Source organism: Cryptotermes secundus, unplaced genomic scaffold (assembly GCF_002891405.2).
Source record: "Cryptotermes secundus unplaced genomic scaffold, Csec_1.0 scaffold20, whole genome shotgun sequence".
In the NCBI taxonomy this organism is placed as follows: Eukaryota; Metazoa; Arthropoda; class Insecta; order Blattodea; family Kalotermitidae; genus Cryptotermes; species Cryptotermes secundus.
In genome coordinates, this window is record NW_019744406.1 from 225,476 (window position 1) to 241,846 (window position 16,371).

The 16,371-nt window shown below is 42.1% G+C and overlaps 1 protein-coding gene across 2 annotated transcripts in view; it reads right to left on the reverse strand.

Moving 5' to 3' along the window:
* Nucleotides 1-16,371, reverse strand: part of LOC111874632 — a 627,779-nt gene that overhangs the window by 181,647 nt on the left and 429,761 nt on the right. For both annotated transcript variants that reach the window (XM_033755536.1, XM_033755537.1), the window contains exons 7-8: nt 12,376-12,456; nt 1,129-1,344 (exon numbers count right to left, since the gene is read on the reverse strand). In XM_033755536.1, the coding sequence (XP_033611427.1) occupies nt 1,129-1,344; nt 12,376-12,456 (297 nt within the window). The remainder of the gene's footprint in view (nt 1-1,128; nt 1,345-12,375; nt 12,457-16,371) is intronic.

Genomic DNA, 16,371 nt, shown 5'->3' on the forward strand with positions numbered 1-16,371 from the left:
TTTTCTTCTGCGCATTCAAGGTTACTCTTGGCCTTATTCGAAGTTACGTGACACTTGCTATAACAGGCCGTGAAGGCCCAGAGGGTTGTGAGACGTCAAGGCTGGCACATTGTCTAGACAATCGGCTCACAGATGACAGTAAGGTTGTCAGCCTTACTCACCGACCACCCTTTACACCCCAGGAAGATTCATGGTACTCATTTCTGATAGAGGCTGAGTCTCCTCCAGGGCCATAGTGCGACTGGAAGGATTAGGTCAATTAAAAATCCAATGATCTCATCAGGAATCGAACCCGCGACCTTCCGACTTGTAGCATAGTGCCCCCATAGCATTGGAGTGCGAGTTCCTGTAGGGGCAGAAGACTCTTCTTTTCTTGACGTCGTCCAGACTGGTTCGGGAGCCTACCAAGCCTCATAAACAAAAGGTACTGAGGGATCTTTCCCCGGGGACAAAGCGGCCGGATAGTGAAGCTGACCACTCACCTCCTACATGGGTATATACGTCCACTTCCCCTTACATCTTCATGGAGTAGCGCTTAAGTGGTCAAAAACAGGGTCAACTTTACCTTTATATATTAGTACATAGCGAACTACATACACTTCATATTTAATCTTCATGGTTTACATACTGGTATGTACTATACTCCATCCACAGTGGGAACAAGGGTGCGTCATTATCAGTCAGTGACGTGATAAGGATGTCGTCACTGGAAATCTACTAGATTCTGTTTTCAATATAATTCCGGTTCTGACCAGCCTGTGGGAAATTCAGACATACTTACACAGGACTTTCCTTCCTTAAGGTTGCCTACACAGGCTATGACGTATCCATGTTCATGCAGCAGACTTGACTACTTAACCCATTCTAACAGAATCCAAAGACTCGGAACGCATTCACAAATTGCCACTGGATTCACCCCAGGTATGGTTCTCGCATCTTCCGCTAGATAGCAGTTTTACCACAATTTCGCAGAACATTGTTATGATTTTCCTGTATAAAGATATCAGTTATGGACTGACCCTGTGAAGTACCTTCAGAGACATAAAGCACATTTTTCACAGCAGGACTTTAATGAGGTTACAGCCAGAACATTACGTCATGGCGGTTATAAATTAAAAGTCTACTTACGTTGGCTAGGGGCTCGCCCGAGGGTCCTCCTGTTCCGTCGGGTGACTCTGGGGGTGGAGGAGGTAGGGGCGCTACAAAATTATGGTGCAGGGATGGGTGATGGGGGTTGTGTTGTGGGGTGGGTAGAGACCGGACAAAGTGGGCCAGGTCCGTGGGGCCTGCTACGGCGCGGCATTGCGACGACAGGCCGTCATAGCGCCGGGATTGCTCGAGCGCCTGCAAAGAAACAAACACGTTTACCGCTATTTAACAACGCTGGCTCAACTGATTACAATACACATCGTTGAACGAGGCGCAGTTGTATTAATAGTGTAAATAAAGATGAAACAAAACATTGTGTTAAGAAACAAAGGGGGACCAAATGCTAGGAAGTTTGAGAGCACTGCATAACGAAGAGCTTCATATTCTGCAGTCTTCACGAACTATAATTAGAATTATCAGGTCAAGGAGGATGAGAGGCTCAGGTTATGTGGTTGGCATGGGAGAAGAAAGGAGAATGATAAGGAGGAGGAGGAGGAGGAAGGAACAGGAGAAGAAAGAGACTGAGGAGGATATGGACGAGGGGGAGAAGAAAGGAAAGAAACAAGAGAATGAGGAGGAGGAGGAGGGGGAGGAGAAGGAGGAGGAGAAGAAAGTGGGGGAGGAGAAGAAAGAGAATGAGGAGGAGAAGGAAAGGGAGGAGAAGAAAGAGAACGAGAAGGACGAGGTGGAGAAGTAAAGGGAGGAGAAGAAAGAGAACGAGGAGGAGGAGAAGGTGAAGGAGAAGAATGCATATAGGATTTTGGTGGGAAAGCCAGAAGGAAGGACACTGTCTAATATGAAAATGGTTCTTCGGGAAATAGGATAGGGTGGTATGGACTGGATTAATCTAGCTAAGGATAGAGACCAGTAGAGGGTTCCTGTAAACACGGTAATGCTCCTTCGGGTACCACAAAATATTGGGAACTTCTTGATTGGCTGAGCAACTGGAGGCTTCTCAAGAGGGATTCAGGCCTCGTGGTTAGTTGCCTGTAAAAACAAACATGATGAGAGAAGAGGCGGCATGTAGCACGCATGGGTGAGGAGTAATAAATATGGTACGGGAATGTGGACTGCAGTGACGGTCTCTGACATGTAAATGTTTTATATTAGGAGCTTAATACCATAGCAATTATCTCAGGACGGGGTCCAGTGGTGCATATTTGTGAGTACGGTAATGAACATTCGGGTTCCATGAAGGGCAGAGAATTTCTTAAGTAGCCTGGCGACTATCAGCTTCTCTAGAGGAACATCAAGCTTTTGCAATGTTAAAGTTAAAGGTAAAGTTGTCCCTGTGCTTAACTAATTAAGCACTACTCCATGAAGGCGTATGGGGGAGTGGATGTATAGATATACGTTTTCTTGACCTCGGCACTAGTTGGAGGTGAGTGGTCAGCTTCACGCCCCGGCTGTCTTACCCTCGAGGAAATCCCGCGGTACACATTGTATAGGAAGTTGGGTGGACCCCAGAGCTGGTTTGGACGATATGAAGAAGTGAAAGTTCTTGCTTCACTGGGACTCAAACTCCGTCCTCCAGCCAGTAGCAGGTGACTGAGCTATCGCGGCTCAGCTTTTGCTATGTTACGGAGACTAAATTTGATACCGTAGGTTCTGCCTGTCAGACGCCAATACCCAGGAGCACTCTCAGAAAATATTTCAACTCCAGTAGTTTGATATCCTTTATCACCTCTTGACCCTTTTGTTTCGGAGTCGTATTGAATACCGTCTACGAAAAAGTACACAGTAATTGAGAAATCGGAAGCCATATTCAGTCTAAGGCAAAGGACATATCTCTAAAACAGCGTGGGTTGAAATACGAAGACGTGACCTCCCAAGCAAGTATATATACATAGTGATTTTTATGACACCAGATGTGGTATTCCGTCCACGAACTTAATTTTTATTGAATGATTCTTCGAAAAGATGTGAAATGAATCAGCGTATTTTAAAATAATGAAATTATTGTCTCCTGTATACTGTCCAGACCCGGCGCTGAGGCCCACCTAGCCTCCTATTCAATGGGTACAGCGGGTAAGAGAAAAAAGCGGCCCAGGCTTGAAGCTGAACACTCACCTCCATATAGTGCCACTTCCCTATGCGCCTTCATGACGTATTCCTTAATTCCTTATTCCAGCGCAGTCATTCACGGGTCCGAATCCCGTGGAACTCGCGACAATATTTTACGGTTCCAGATTCGAGACTTTCTTTTCGTCGCCTCCTAAGATTCGCAGGCTTACGGTGGGGGTATTGGACCCCGCCTCCACACGGGATATAGAAGACTGAATTTATTCTAAGTAATATATAAACATTCAGTTCGTACCTCATAGGAAACATATCATTTCTTCGCTATAAAACGAATCGGTTTGGGGGAAAAATCACAGCATATTTTGAGAACCACATGAAACACACGGATATATTCTGTGGGAAGAATGTATAGATTTAATACATTAAAGCGGGTGGTACACATAGGGACCACTGGACTTTAAAGTGTTAAACAATATCTCCTTATGTGCTTCAAGCGAGATTCACAAAATCGCCCGCTGTATGCATTCCCCTATTCTAAATGCCTATGACTTCTGTCATATTCAGATGTCCAGTGCAGATATGACCGCAGCTTCGTTAAACTTCCCTATTCCTAAGTAACTGACTCATAACTATTTATCTAACTAACGAAATTCAGTGGAGCACAGTCTTTCTTGAGAAAGTAATGCTCAGAAGATGAGGAATTCCTCCCCGTCCGTGGTGCCCCTAAGGTTCACTATCGTATTCATAAGCTCCTGACCCAGATGAAAGCCAGTCCACTTCCTTGCCGTGCTCTGCTTTAAGAACTTCCTGATGCTACACACCCATTTCAATGTGCTTTTACTCGTAAATACCCTTTAGCACTGTCCTTCAATCCCACCTGAGTCCCTCCGTTACTCTCTTGCCAGCAATCCAGCCAGAATGTCTCATATTTCCCATGCGTCGCTTTTTCGTGAAACACATCGTAGTGTAGAGGAAACAACTCCCATCTAGCAAGCAATACATGAAGCACAAGAGAGTCATCGATCCACATTTCGCTGGGAATCCCCCTTGTCATTGCTTGGCCCATCCCGCTTCAGCAGTGCGTTCGGACACCGGAGTCTACGGATATCGAACGGACTGTAAAGGAGTTCAGGTACTCGCAGCGGTAATTATGAAGCGGATTATCAAGTGATACGTCACCCCGGGGAGTTCACAGATATTTACGGCGGACATGTCTCTACAAAACTCAAATCAATATTGTCAGAGAAGGGTTATATTCTTGGGTTCTATCGTCGTGTAGTCAGGTGAAAGTCAACAGGTGTTTTAGGGGAATACACGCAACCATCTTCAGGGTGGAAAAGTGGGTCAGTAAAAGACACCAGCAAGAAGCAAGCTGTAAAGTAGTCCGGTAACTTTCATCCGAAAACACTGTGTTTTATCCCAGAAGACAGAACTCTCCAGCAACGGCGACGTGAGAAACTCAGATCGTACATAAAATTACCAGCGTTAAATGAGTACCGGTTTATAAGGAACTCTCAATTTTGTCGACGAATGTTCTTCTTTCAGTTGGTAGTCGTGCCTTTTGTATTCGTGTTTATGGCGATTCTCACTTTGTTTCAATTTCAGTTTTGGACGAGTAAATTATGAAAACATTAATTTCCTTTCTACAATTCATAATGTTTTATTTCAGCATCCTGTTGCACTGTGTAGATCTGACTTAGGAGTTTTTGCGCCGTCTAAGTGCAATGTCGTTCACTGTTCTTTTATTGGACACCATTTCACTATATATTTCGGCGTAACTGGCCATCTTCAGGTGACAAGGTGTTGTGGACAAGTGTTCTGCTAAATGTGATCTCAAGGTTTGTGACGATGGCACATCAGTACAAATATTATGTTTCTGGACATTATCCGTCCTCTTGTCTTTATCTAAAAACCGTCCAGTTTATTTTACAAAACACGTTTCGGAGACTGGGTTCTGTCTCCGTCTTCAGGTAAAACCTACTCAGTTGGGCCCAACTGATAGATGGAGACAGAATCCAGTCTCTGAAACGTTGTGTTTTGTAAAATAAACAGGACGGTTTTTAGATAAAGACAAGACAATGGATAATGTCCAAAAACATAACATTTGTACTGAGTATTCTGCTGCTCATTGTAGTGAGGGTTTCTGTCCTCCTATTGTAGTTGCCTCTGTTTTTTTTTTTGGTTATTTGGGTTACACGTGGTTGACACAAAAATCAAAATAAAACCATGCAACCCACATAACGAAAAATAACAAGAGGCAAACACAATAGGAGGAAAGAAAACTGCATTCAGAGGGGGCAAAAATACCTAAGTTAGATTCATTTCTAGGGGTTTAATTTCATACACGCTTTTGTGGCTAGGGTATCTGGTTCAAAATCATAATTTTAAAATATTTCTTGGTTGAAAATGTTCGCCCTCCTCACTTAAAGTTATATACTACGCCAGGTTCTGAACGAAAATATTTAGCTATGAACTTGTAGCGCCGATTTTGTTAGTAGAGCACATACTAAGACAAACACCAACTTCGGTAGCTCCGTGATCTGGCCGAGGTTCCCGTGTGTTTATAGACTGTGCAGGGTATTGTGTGGCGTACAAAGCGCAGGCACTTTCAATGAAACTTTACTAAACCTGCATTAAAACTTACGCTAAGGCTTCTCTTGTGTCTTCATGGGTTACTTAACGATGCTTTTGGTATCGAGACCTTACAGTGGCGGATGGAAACATGAATAATGAATGACAATAAATTGGAAAGGATCTGGAAGGCAGCGGCCGTTGCGTAATCGAGATACTATTCCAATATTTTTCTGGAGGAACTGAGGAAATCCATTAAAACCCTCAGTCAAGGTAGCCGGTGTCCAGGTCGAGATTCGAAATGAACACCTCCTGAATATGTCCACAGCATCACGCTGCGCTAACCTGCTTTTACAATGTCAAACAAAGCGAGAAATGCCACCGAATTCTGGTAATTTCTATTTATATAATCGGCTTCATAAATGGTAAACCTAATACATATCAGGTGATTATGAAGGAGGAACTTGAGATGGACGAGGCATGTAGCACGTACTGGGAAAAATTTGCTGAGAAAACTGAAGGACGAGAATTATTGGGATACGTAAGTGCAGAAGACATGATAATATTGCTTACTTATTTAATACCTTTACGGTGTCGAGGTTGTTTTCATTACTTTTTTCTTTCGTTTTGATCATTTTAGAGACGGTAGGGCTCCTTGGACGAGTGATCAGCTCGTCGCAAGGCCTCTACCTAAACACAAACACAGAATACACACATACACATGCCAAACGTCTATGCTTTGTGTGGGATTCGAACCCACGATCCCGGCTTCCGAGCGAGCGAAGACAGTACACGACTTAAACCGCTCGTCTACCGTGACCGGCCATGATAATTAAAAAGTGGATATCACAGATACAAGAGGGGAATATTCATTTGGTTCAGGATCCACCCTAAGGATAAAATGACGTTCTTTCGTGAATACAGTGTAAAAAATTTCGGTTTCCACAGGGGCCGAGAATATATCGAGAAGCAGAAAAGCTATGAATTCTACCAGGAAGTACCTGCACCGTGAAATTACTTAAAACTAAATTGTCAGTGTTGTTGAACTTCCATTTCTTCACCTCACTGCTCGTGGTTCTGAATTCGGACAAGAACCCGTAATAAAGTGCACGTTCTCGGGGCACACAATGACGACCTCGATGGTAATTAAGAAGATTATTGCCTTCTGGGATGAAACACCGTGTAGTCTGGAAAATCATCAATAACGTTTCGGAGGAACACCTGAAAATGGATGTAGCACGTTCCTCCGAAACGTGGGATATGACCTAGCAAAATACACGGTGTCACATCTATTTTATATCAGTTTCTCTGAGCTTCAACAATTGTCTTTAAATCGTTTTTACATTCTAAATGAAGCTGAAGCAAGAACCTTTCTGTTATGACGTTTTTACATACAGCAAGAATCTAACACCACTGTCCCCTTTCAACGAGCCGAGTTTGCATTCTGCTGCCACCTATAAACGTAAGCCTGTATCTACTACTGAAAAATAATCTCAGTTTACATCGTCCCGCAACAGAGTGCACTGGCAGTCAAATCCTGCTCTGCCATCTATGCCAATATGGCTAAACCTACACACTTGTAACGGAAACGATGCTGGTTCCTGCGATCACAATTCCGGTCTTGACCTCTTTTTTTTTTTTTTTAATTCTAACGAATAGAACTCCGAACAGTATGAAACTGAGATTAAAAATAAATTACTTGTTTATTGGGTTTCAATAATGGAAACATAAATACCACGTAAACAAAAAGTAATGTAAAGAGTACTACTGTCGTCTGTGTCATAACGCCGTGTAGTCCGTCGAAAGACAACAAACGTTTCGGAGGATCATATCGTTTCCATCTTCAGGGTCAAATGAGTCGAAAAGGTGGAGATTCAGGCTTGACACCTACTTCTACGCTGGTATATTGTTCGGCTTATTCGACCTTGAAGATGGACACGATTATGTTCCTCCGAAACGTTCACTGACTTTCAACGGACTACAAGACGTTATGTCCAAAAAGGTAATATTTTTTATAACTACCGCTTTGAGAGCATAAAATCTTCCGAAAAGTAATACTGCACTTTTTTAAACAACATATAAAGTTGGCAATAACTTCACTGACAAGCGGCGGTCGCTCGGTTGGTATAGTTCGTTTGCCGACTTCAGGACACGGAGTTTGTTTTATATAAATGGTTACATTCTGTATCGTTTCCAAAGAAATAATCTTTGGCGAACAGCTGTGTCGGCAAGGAGTCATTCTACAACGTTTCGGAGACAGTTCCCTTCTCCATCATCAGGAGTTTATATGATGACTGTCGAGTCCGTAAACTGTATTATACTACAGAGTGATGCGGAATCTCTGAAACTTCGGACACTAACTCAACACTGAGACGGTTGATTTCCCGCAGGGGTGCCAATGTTTTCAGACGCCACGAAAGCTTCAGATATTTTATCTACAACATTCATCGGCATTATTTTGCGCCAGGTAAATATAAAGCGAATATAATAAAAAAATAGCTACAAGTGTACAATAAAATTGCAGCCAGAGGAGCATTAGGCACAGTAAGGTTTTTGCTACAGTCAGTCAGTGCCTCAATATACAACGAAGGGAGAAACAGCTTGATAACAACATAGATCTTTAACGAATCATAAAAAAAAATGGGGGGGGGGAGATAACGCTGCCCGGAATTCAGAAGCCACACACTATCGAAACATAAAGCAATAGAAACACAGTAGAGTTTGTAATGAAAAGTAATTTAATACCGCACTAGGCTGAACTCATAACTGCAATATACTTACATAACATATATGCTATTTTCTCAAGATGAAATGCGTAGTTTGAGTATTGTCTGTTTTCTACAGGACAGTCTACATGCCCGAATTTTAAATTTGAACAGACGAGGCCGGCATTAAAAAGTGCTATGCAAAATTTTGGTCCTAGCAGGAAGGTGACGAAAGTTGTATGATCAACTGGACGACTATTTTGATTCTGTACAAGTCCCGCGGTTCCTCCGAGGTGAAAAACGGCCAGGGTATGAAGCTGGACTCACTCCACCAAATGATAGTGGAACTGCACCTCCACTCCCCCTTATGTCTTCATGGTATGGTACTTAGTTAATTAAACACAGGGCCGCGCCATAGCTCAAGCGGTTAGTCGCTGGCTTCTCACCGCGGCGGCCCGGATTCGATCCCGGGTCTGGTCAAGTGGGATTTGTGGTGGACAAAGTGGCGCTGGGGCAGATTTACTCTGAGTACTTCGGTTTCCTTTGCCAATCTTCATTCCGCCAAATTCTTCATAATCACCCTCACCTATCATCTTGAGCTGATACAATAGGCCAGAAGTGGCCGCAGTACAAGGGACTTTTTTTTCCCCCCCTTGGCACTACAGCCCCAGTGGGCCTAGGCCTACCTCCATGAACTTCCGTTCACTTCGGTTTTTCTAGATCTTACACAGACGGTAGGATTCCTTGGGCGAGTGATCAGCTCGTCGCAAGGCTCTACCTGTAGACAAACACAGAAAAACGCACACAAACATCCATGCCCTGAGTGGGATTGGAACCCACGATCCCGGCATCCGAGCGAGCGAAGACAGTGCATGCCTTAGACCGCTCGGCTACTGTGACCGGCAGTACAAGGGACTTAGTCCCACCCAACTAGCAATAAAAAATACTCAAACAAAGTGACAACTTCACCAACTTTACGTTACCAAATATGATTAGGATGATTAAATCAAGATGGATGAAACGAGTGGGATGCTCCGTCCGCAAAGGAGAATTGAGAAAGTTTTATTTGAAACATCTGAAGGAAAGTCACCTCTTTGTTGATGTAGGCGTACATGAGAGGACAGTAGCTACTGGGATCTTAAAGAAATATTATGGTGGAGTTAGGAAGGGATTCTTCTGGCTAAAGACAGACCGGGGGCTAGCATTTACGAACACGGCAATCAATCTTCCGGTGGCACAAAAAGGGGGAATTTCTGGGCTATCCGAGCGACAATTAGCTTCTCACAAGGATTCAGTTCCACAGAATTAGACATGAAAACTGGCCACTTTAGTGCCTAAAAGTTATGGGCTCATAAAGCAGTTTTGTTGTTTTCGAGAAGAAGAGCTGAATCAAATACGGAACAGTGGGCTGTATCAGCGACAGCAGTAACACTATGCTACAAGCTGGAAGGTTGTGGGTTCGATTTCCAACGAGGTCACTGGATGTTTCAATTGAGCTAATCCTTCCAGCCGCACTATGACCCTGGAGTCGACTAAACCTCTAACAGAAATGAGCACCAGGAATATTTCTGGGGGGTAAAGCGTGGTCGGTTGGCGCATAAGCCTGACAGCCTCACCGCCATTTGTGAGCCGATTGTCTAGAACAGGCATGTCAAACTGAAGTTGTACAGAGGGACACCTCAGCCCTATAAATAATAGTCCAAGGCCGCACATCAAAATAGAAATATACATTAGATTTTGATACACGGAAATTTAATTCTATTTATTATTTAGGAATAATTTCAATATAATTATCTAAGGTCATATATCTTACAGTTTTAAAAAGTAAGAGAATGCCATTTCTGACAAATATCAAACAGCTTTTCAATAGGTAAAAAGAGAGATTACACAAGAAATTATGTTAGAAATAGCAAAACATTGAATTTCCTGCAGCCTGCTAATTTATGTCTGCGTGAAACTTCTTGTCTTCTGGTCTGTTGGAAAATTGTCTTTACAAAAAATATTTCTACTAAAATTTTAATATTGATTTTAATATCAATTAGCTCTAAAAGTTCAGGGGCCGCACTTTATGGCTATGGGGGCCGCATGTTTGACACGGCTGGTCTAGAAAATGTGGGAGCCTCGACATTTTACAACCCTATGGGTCTCCATGGCCTGTTACAGGAATACCTTTAATTATTTATAACAGTAACACAAGTTAGTCTAATGAAACACTACAACTTGAAGAATGAAGAATTTTGACTTAGATTCTACTACATTTTCAACCGTAAAGGTTAATTCCATTGATAATTGGTGCGAACAATACAGGGAACGAACTTACACCAGTATGTTGGCCACATGTTGGCTGTTTCACGGTGACAGTGTGAATGGTTCAATAAGAACCGCAAACTAAACATTACTACAAGAGCTGCGTAAAACACGTAGTTAAATCGTAACTGGACGTTGCTGTGCAGGGTTGCGTCTCTTTCTACGCCTCCCGCCGCCCTTCTATCTCCTTCCCCCCTATTCTATATCTCTCTCCCTTCCTCTCGCTTCTTCCTGCTTTATCTTAATCTATATCTATCTCCCTTTCTCTCTTCATTCCCCCACATTTGTCTTTATCTCTCTCTGTCTCTCCCTAATTCTATAACCATCTTGCTCCCTTTCTCTCTCTTCTTCGCTGTCTCTGTTTCTACATATCTCTCTCTATCTGTCTAGGTATAGACAAGACGGCAGATCTGTGTACCATTGCAGCCGAGCGCGGAAGGTCGCTAGAACACTGATGAGAGCTCAAACCTCTTACATTTTCCGTGGACGTTTATTATCCCCTTTACTCATTTCTTAACGGATGAGTTACAGCCAGACAATGTCTCTACAGGAGGCAACTCTGTAGCTTCCTGGAGACGTGAATTTGTCTTCACATGTGTAGCTGTCACAGTTTATCTGCGGAAGGGTACAGCTAAACCCTCTGTTCTGGAAGATAACTGCTTCCATGTTTGAGGTCCGAGTTCTATCTCTGGAAACTGCTTTGTTCTCAAGACTCGTTACGTGACTGGCTTATGCCGATTGCATAATGACTTTAGCTAGTCAAAATCAGCCAACTGCAGAACATTTCTTCTCTTGAAGGGGACACATCGTCATTTCAGGTCCTTCTGGGAGATGAAGCGACGTTCCGGCAAGATACATTTCTTCAGCGCATCGGATTCGGGGACGTAATTCGGCTACGCTCGTCATATTATATCAACAACTGATAAACAATATTTCCCCCGATGGTGTCTCTACTTTGACGTAGTGGAGGGGCTTGCTAAACAAGAAAGAGGAATCAGTCATCAATTTTTTCGAGAGGAAAATCCTAAGACGAATTTATGGACCAATAAAAGAGAATGGGATATTGAGAATAAGATATAATAAAGAGTTATACAAATTATATAAGGAGCCAGAGATCTCAGTGACGATAAAGCTTAAAGATTGAAATGGGCTGGGCATGTACAGAGAATGGATAAGGAGGGTATCCCAAAGAAAATATTATACAGTACAATAGATGGTAGAAGACGTGCTGGGAAACCAAAAACTAGATGGATTGATGCGGTGGAAGAAGATGCAAAGAAGGTAATGGGCGTAAGGAACTGGAAGAGAGCAGCGCAGGATAGAGAGGAATGGAGGGGCTTCATAAGGGAGGCCAAGGGCCGACATCGGGCTGTTGCGCCATAGAAGAAGAAGAAGAAGATAAACCATATTACTCATTGCTTGTTTGGAGAATTTTGTGAAGTGTCGTTAGCAGCTGTGTTGTGATTGGAGAGCGGAATAGCTCCCAACATGCAGTTTCTGCTTGCGTAATTCATTGCCGTTACACGAACCTGAGAGGAGTTAATTGTTCTACTGAGCTGGCATATGAGTAATAATATAGAGGACCCTGATACGGTGTCAGTGCAGGGCTGTGCTCACTCACCCTTGTGGAGATGATCTCCGCTCCTTGAAGCACTGACTCTGATAGTGTAGAGCACAGGTCAGAGTAAACCTCTTCCAGTTCCTGAAACAGACAAAGAACAAAATTATCCCTCTAAAGACCGATTTTATCTTGAATGCTATATTAAAATTCAGTTCGTACCTCATAGGAAACACAATACGTCTCAGCTACAACAAGAAAGGAACAGGTTACGGTTGTTCGGGGAATCGTTCGCTATTTATTGTGACAGCCATACAAATAAACAAATGCACTTTGTGGACAGAATGTGAAGCTTCATTATGTGGTGTATGTAATAGCCACTGGGATTTAAAGAGTTAAATGAATACGGCGTTCTCTCCACACGCAGAGTGCCAGGAAAATCCTATGACGTCTACATGTCTTTAAGCCTTTGTTATATTTTCCTTTTGGTTAATTTAAAGATACTTCAATTTTCTCCGAATATATAGGTGAAATAAAACGAAAATCAGTGGATAATGAATTGGAAAGGATGTGGAGGTTAGCGGTATTACCACCGCTTTTGTCTGGTACTGACTTAAACCACGAAAAACCTCAGCTATAATAGCGTGTCTCCGGGCAAGATTTTAAACCCAGAAGATTCCCAATATGATCCAGGAGTGTTAACCACTCGACAATGGCGTTCGTTGTATGTCTCCAAAATTGTTATTCTTAACTTCAAGAATTAAATAAGCACGAATTTCAGATTTATCCGAGAAGTTCTCGCTTCTCACAAAGAGTATCTTGTACGATCATTCCCTACATACTACTCAGACATACTGAGAACTCTCACAGTGTCCACATGTACAGACCACGACCTCCTGGCCCACTTCTTGCTGTTTCTTCGCTGCCTTCAAAGAAATTCATATACAGATTGCGCCAAAAATACAGTACTGAAATGAAAAGACGTCCTGTTGATACCACTGTCTATTCATATGAAGACCCCTTGCACGACAGAACCTTCTCAAATCCTGAAGAAATGGTCCGATCACCATGTCCTTGTAGCGTTCTTGGGTGACGGTAAGAGCATTGCCTTCCTCATCCTCAATGATATAGGGGCCTAATATACCGTGTGCTGAAATGGCACACCATATCGTCACACGTGTACTATTTCACTACTGGGAACACGTGCGGCTGGAGCTATGCCCCGTCGACAAACGCACATGCGCGTTCGAGATGCGCGAGTTTCAGTACTGAATATTTTGGCGCATAATGTACTTCTATAAAGCTACTGCCGTCGTAAAGTTTGACGACCGTGCTGTGTAAAAGGAAATGTAGTTTCGAAATCCAAAGATATGAAAACCTGATCAAATCTGACAGAAACTTCAAAGTAAGACTTTGGCTCAAAAAGGGCTGTTTCCCAATAATGATGATGATGATCAAATATGTCCATATTTCATATAAGTCTCTTCGGAGACCGAGGCTATAGCTTGCAGCAAAGGAAAAACCTGAAAGTGAAATTTATGGTTTTCAGAATCCCTACGGTAATAATAGCCTCCTTCACTATCAGTAAAAGTTCACTTTTAAAAACGTAACTCTAAACCCAACCTGAGGGTTACAACTATTTAAGAAAAAGGAAAAGTTTAACAGTGGGGAAAGGGCTGGACACTGGCCAGTGCCCCGTACACTAGAATGTAACCAAAATTTGTTTATATCATCATCATCGTCAGTAATCTGTCAAGACGACAGGTCCACAGTCTCTTCCAAAACAATTCCTCCACTTAATGCGATCTAGAGCTTTCTCCTTCAAATGACAGTATCCTCTTCTGTCCCCAAGGTCATCCAGCATCTTCTTACGTCTTCTTGTCACTTCTATCCGCCCCTCTATCTTTCCTTCGATAACTTCTTTTAGAAGGCATATATAGAAGGTATACATAAAGTGGCTAAGAATAATATACAGAATAATTTTGTAAAAAATTTTGTGACTTGTGTGGCTTATGTAAACTCATTTTATAACCAATAATGTAGCCAACAGGCAAGTGGAAAATAATAGACCATTCTCTTTTCTTTAATGTACGATGGAAGCTCAGTAAATAGGTCACAAATGAGCAAAATACTGTAATAGATGTAACAGGTTTCTACGTGTATCAATAGGTAGCAGCACAGTCCAGTTTCATAACAGTCTAGGTAAAAGACGCGCATGCGCATGTTCATGGTCTAAGTCAGGGGTCTCCAAACTTTTCGAAACGCGGGCCACATTAGGTAATTCAGCACTTTCAACGGGCCGGATAAAATGATAAATTAATAACTCTAGGTATATGAGTTTTATTGAAAGCACAGAATTTCATAAACTAAATACAAAGTACGTGAGAATAAATTATCGTATATTAATGACAACAGACAGTAGCAGCAAATGCTCATATTTTCATCACAAATTATAATAAAACAATTAATGTGAATGATGGAACTCTTTTTGCATTCTTAAAATCTGATTAAATTGAGGTTCAAATTTTGAAACGCTAATCACAAGTAGCGACTTTAAATGTTCATCGGATAAATTTGCCCTGTATTTCGACTTGATGTACTTCATCTGGGAAAAAGTTTGTTCACACAGATATGTCGTCCCAAAAATGGAGATAAATTTACAAGCAAATTTCTTTAAATTTGGAAATTGCTCAGAGTTCAGAAATTTATAAAATTCGATCAAATTTCCTTCCTTGTATTTGTCTTTAATATGATAATTTTCCTGAAGTTCAATAATTTCCATTTGAATTTGACTTGGGACATCTGCAGCATCACAGTCAAACGGATTTTGAAACAATCTAATTTCCTGAGCACTGGAATCCAAATCAGCAAATCGCTTCCGAAATTGTTCTTTAAAATCTGAAATGACTAAATTTGCAAACGAGGGAGAAAATTCTGCTTCACCCTTTTTATGCAACTCTGCACAGTATAGCATATGAACAAAGTTACAATTTTTCACTTGGCTTTCCAGAAGTATCAACATCTGAATGCCTTGATAAGTGCAAATAAATTACAGACTAAGTTATTTTCACCCTGCAACTTTAAATTCATATGGTTCACCAGATCAGCAAAAAATGCTAATTTCCAAAGCCACTCGGTATCTGTTAAAAGTGGTTCGTGATGGTTTTTCTCGGTAAGAAATATATCAATGTCATTCCTGAGCTGAAAGAAGCGCGAAAGAACCTTTCCACAGCTAAGCCATCGAACTGCACAATATGTCAGGTCCATAAGCTCGGAATCACATTCACCGCTACTCATTGGAAAATTAGTTCAATTGGCGCATTTCTGCACAATTCTTTCGCGGGCCGGATAAAACCACATTGCGGGCCGGATGTGGCCCGCGGGCCGTAGTTTGGAGACCCTTGGTCTAAGTAGTCAAAATGGCGACCGAACTGGGATGTGTTCTACCGAAGGGCAGCGTTCTGTTGTGTTATTTTTTGTGGGCAAAAGGACTCAATGTAAAGAATATTCATAAAAAATGTTTCCTGTTTACAGTTGGAAGTGTTTGTCGTTTAAATCGATTCACAATTCGGTCGAGAAACGTGGAAAACGTTTCGCTGATGAACACGTTGAAACGGAGCTGGCTGAGACAAGAGTCATGAGGCTTCTAAGCTGCGGGTTTCGACGCACTGGTAAAGCGTTGGGACAAGCGTATCAGTGTTGGTGGAGGATATGTCGAGAAATAATTTTTCCTTTCCACATTCGAATATCACACAATTTATGTTCTACATCCATCTGTGTCACATTTGCTGACTCTCCGTGTACAAAATAGTTATCTTTCAGACAAGGAGAAACAGTTTAAGCAAATTAATACTGCAAATCACAGAGATCGCTTATATGGACAAATCACCTGCACCCAGATGAATACACTTTGTTCCTCTAAATATACTCACAGCTGTCTCTGAAATATGTAGCCCTGTGTTTATTTTTGGGTTATTTTCCAGTGACAAGATGTTCCTTAATCTGCGATTACCAAGTCCCTGTACTTTGTCCATATTCTGAAAAAGCATAGCGCGTCGG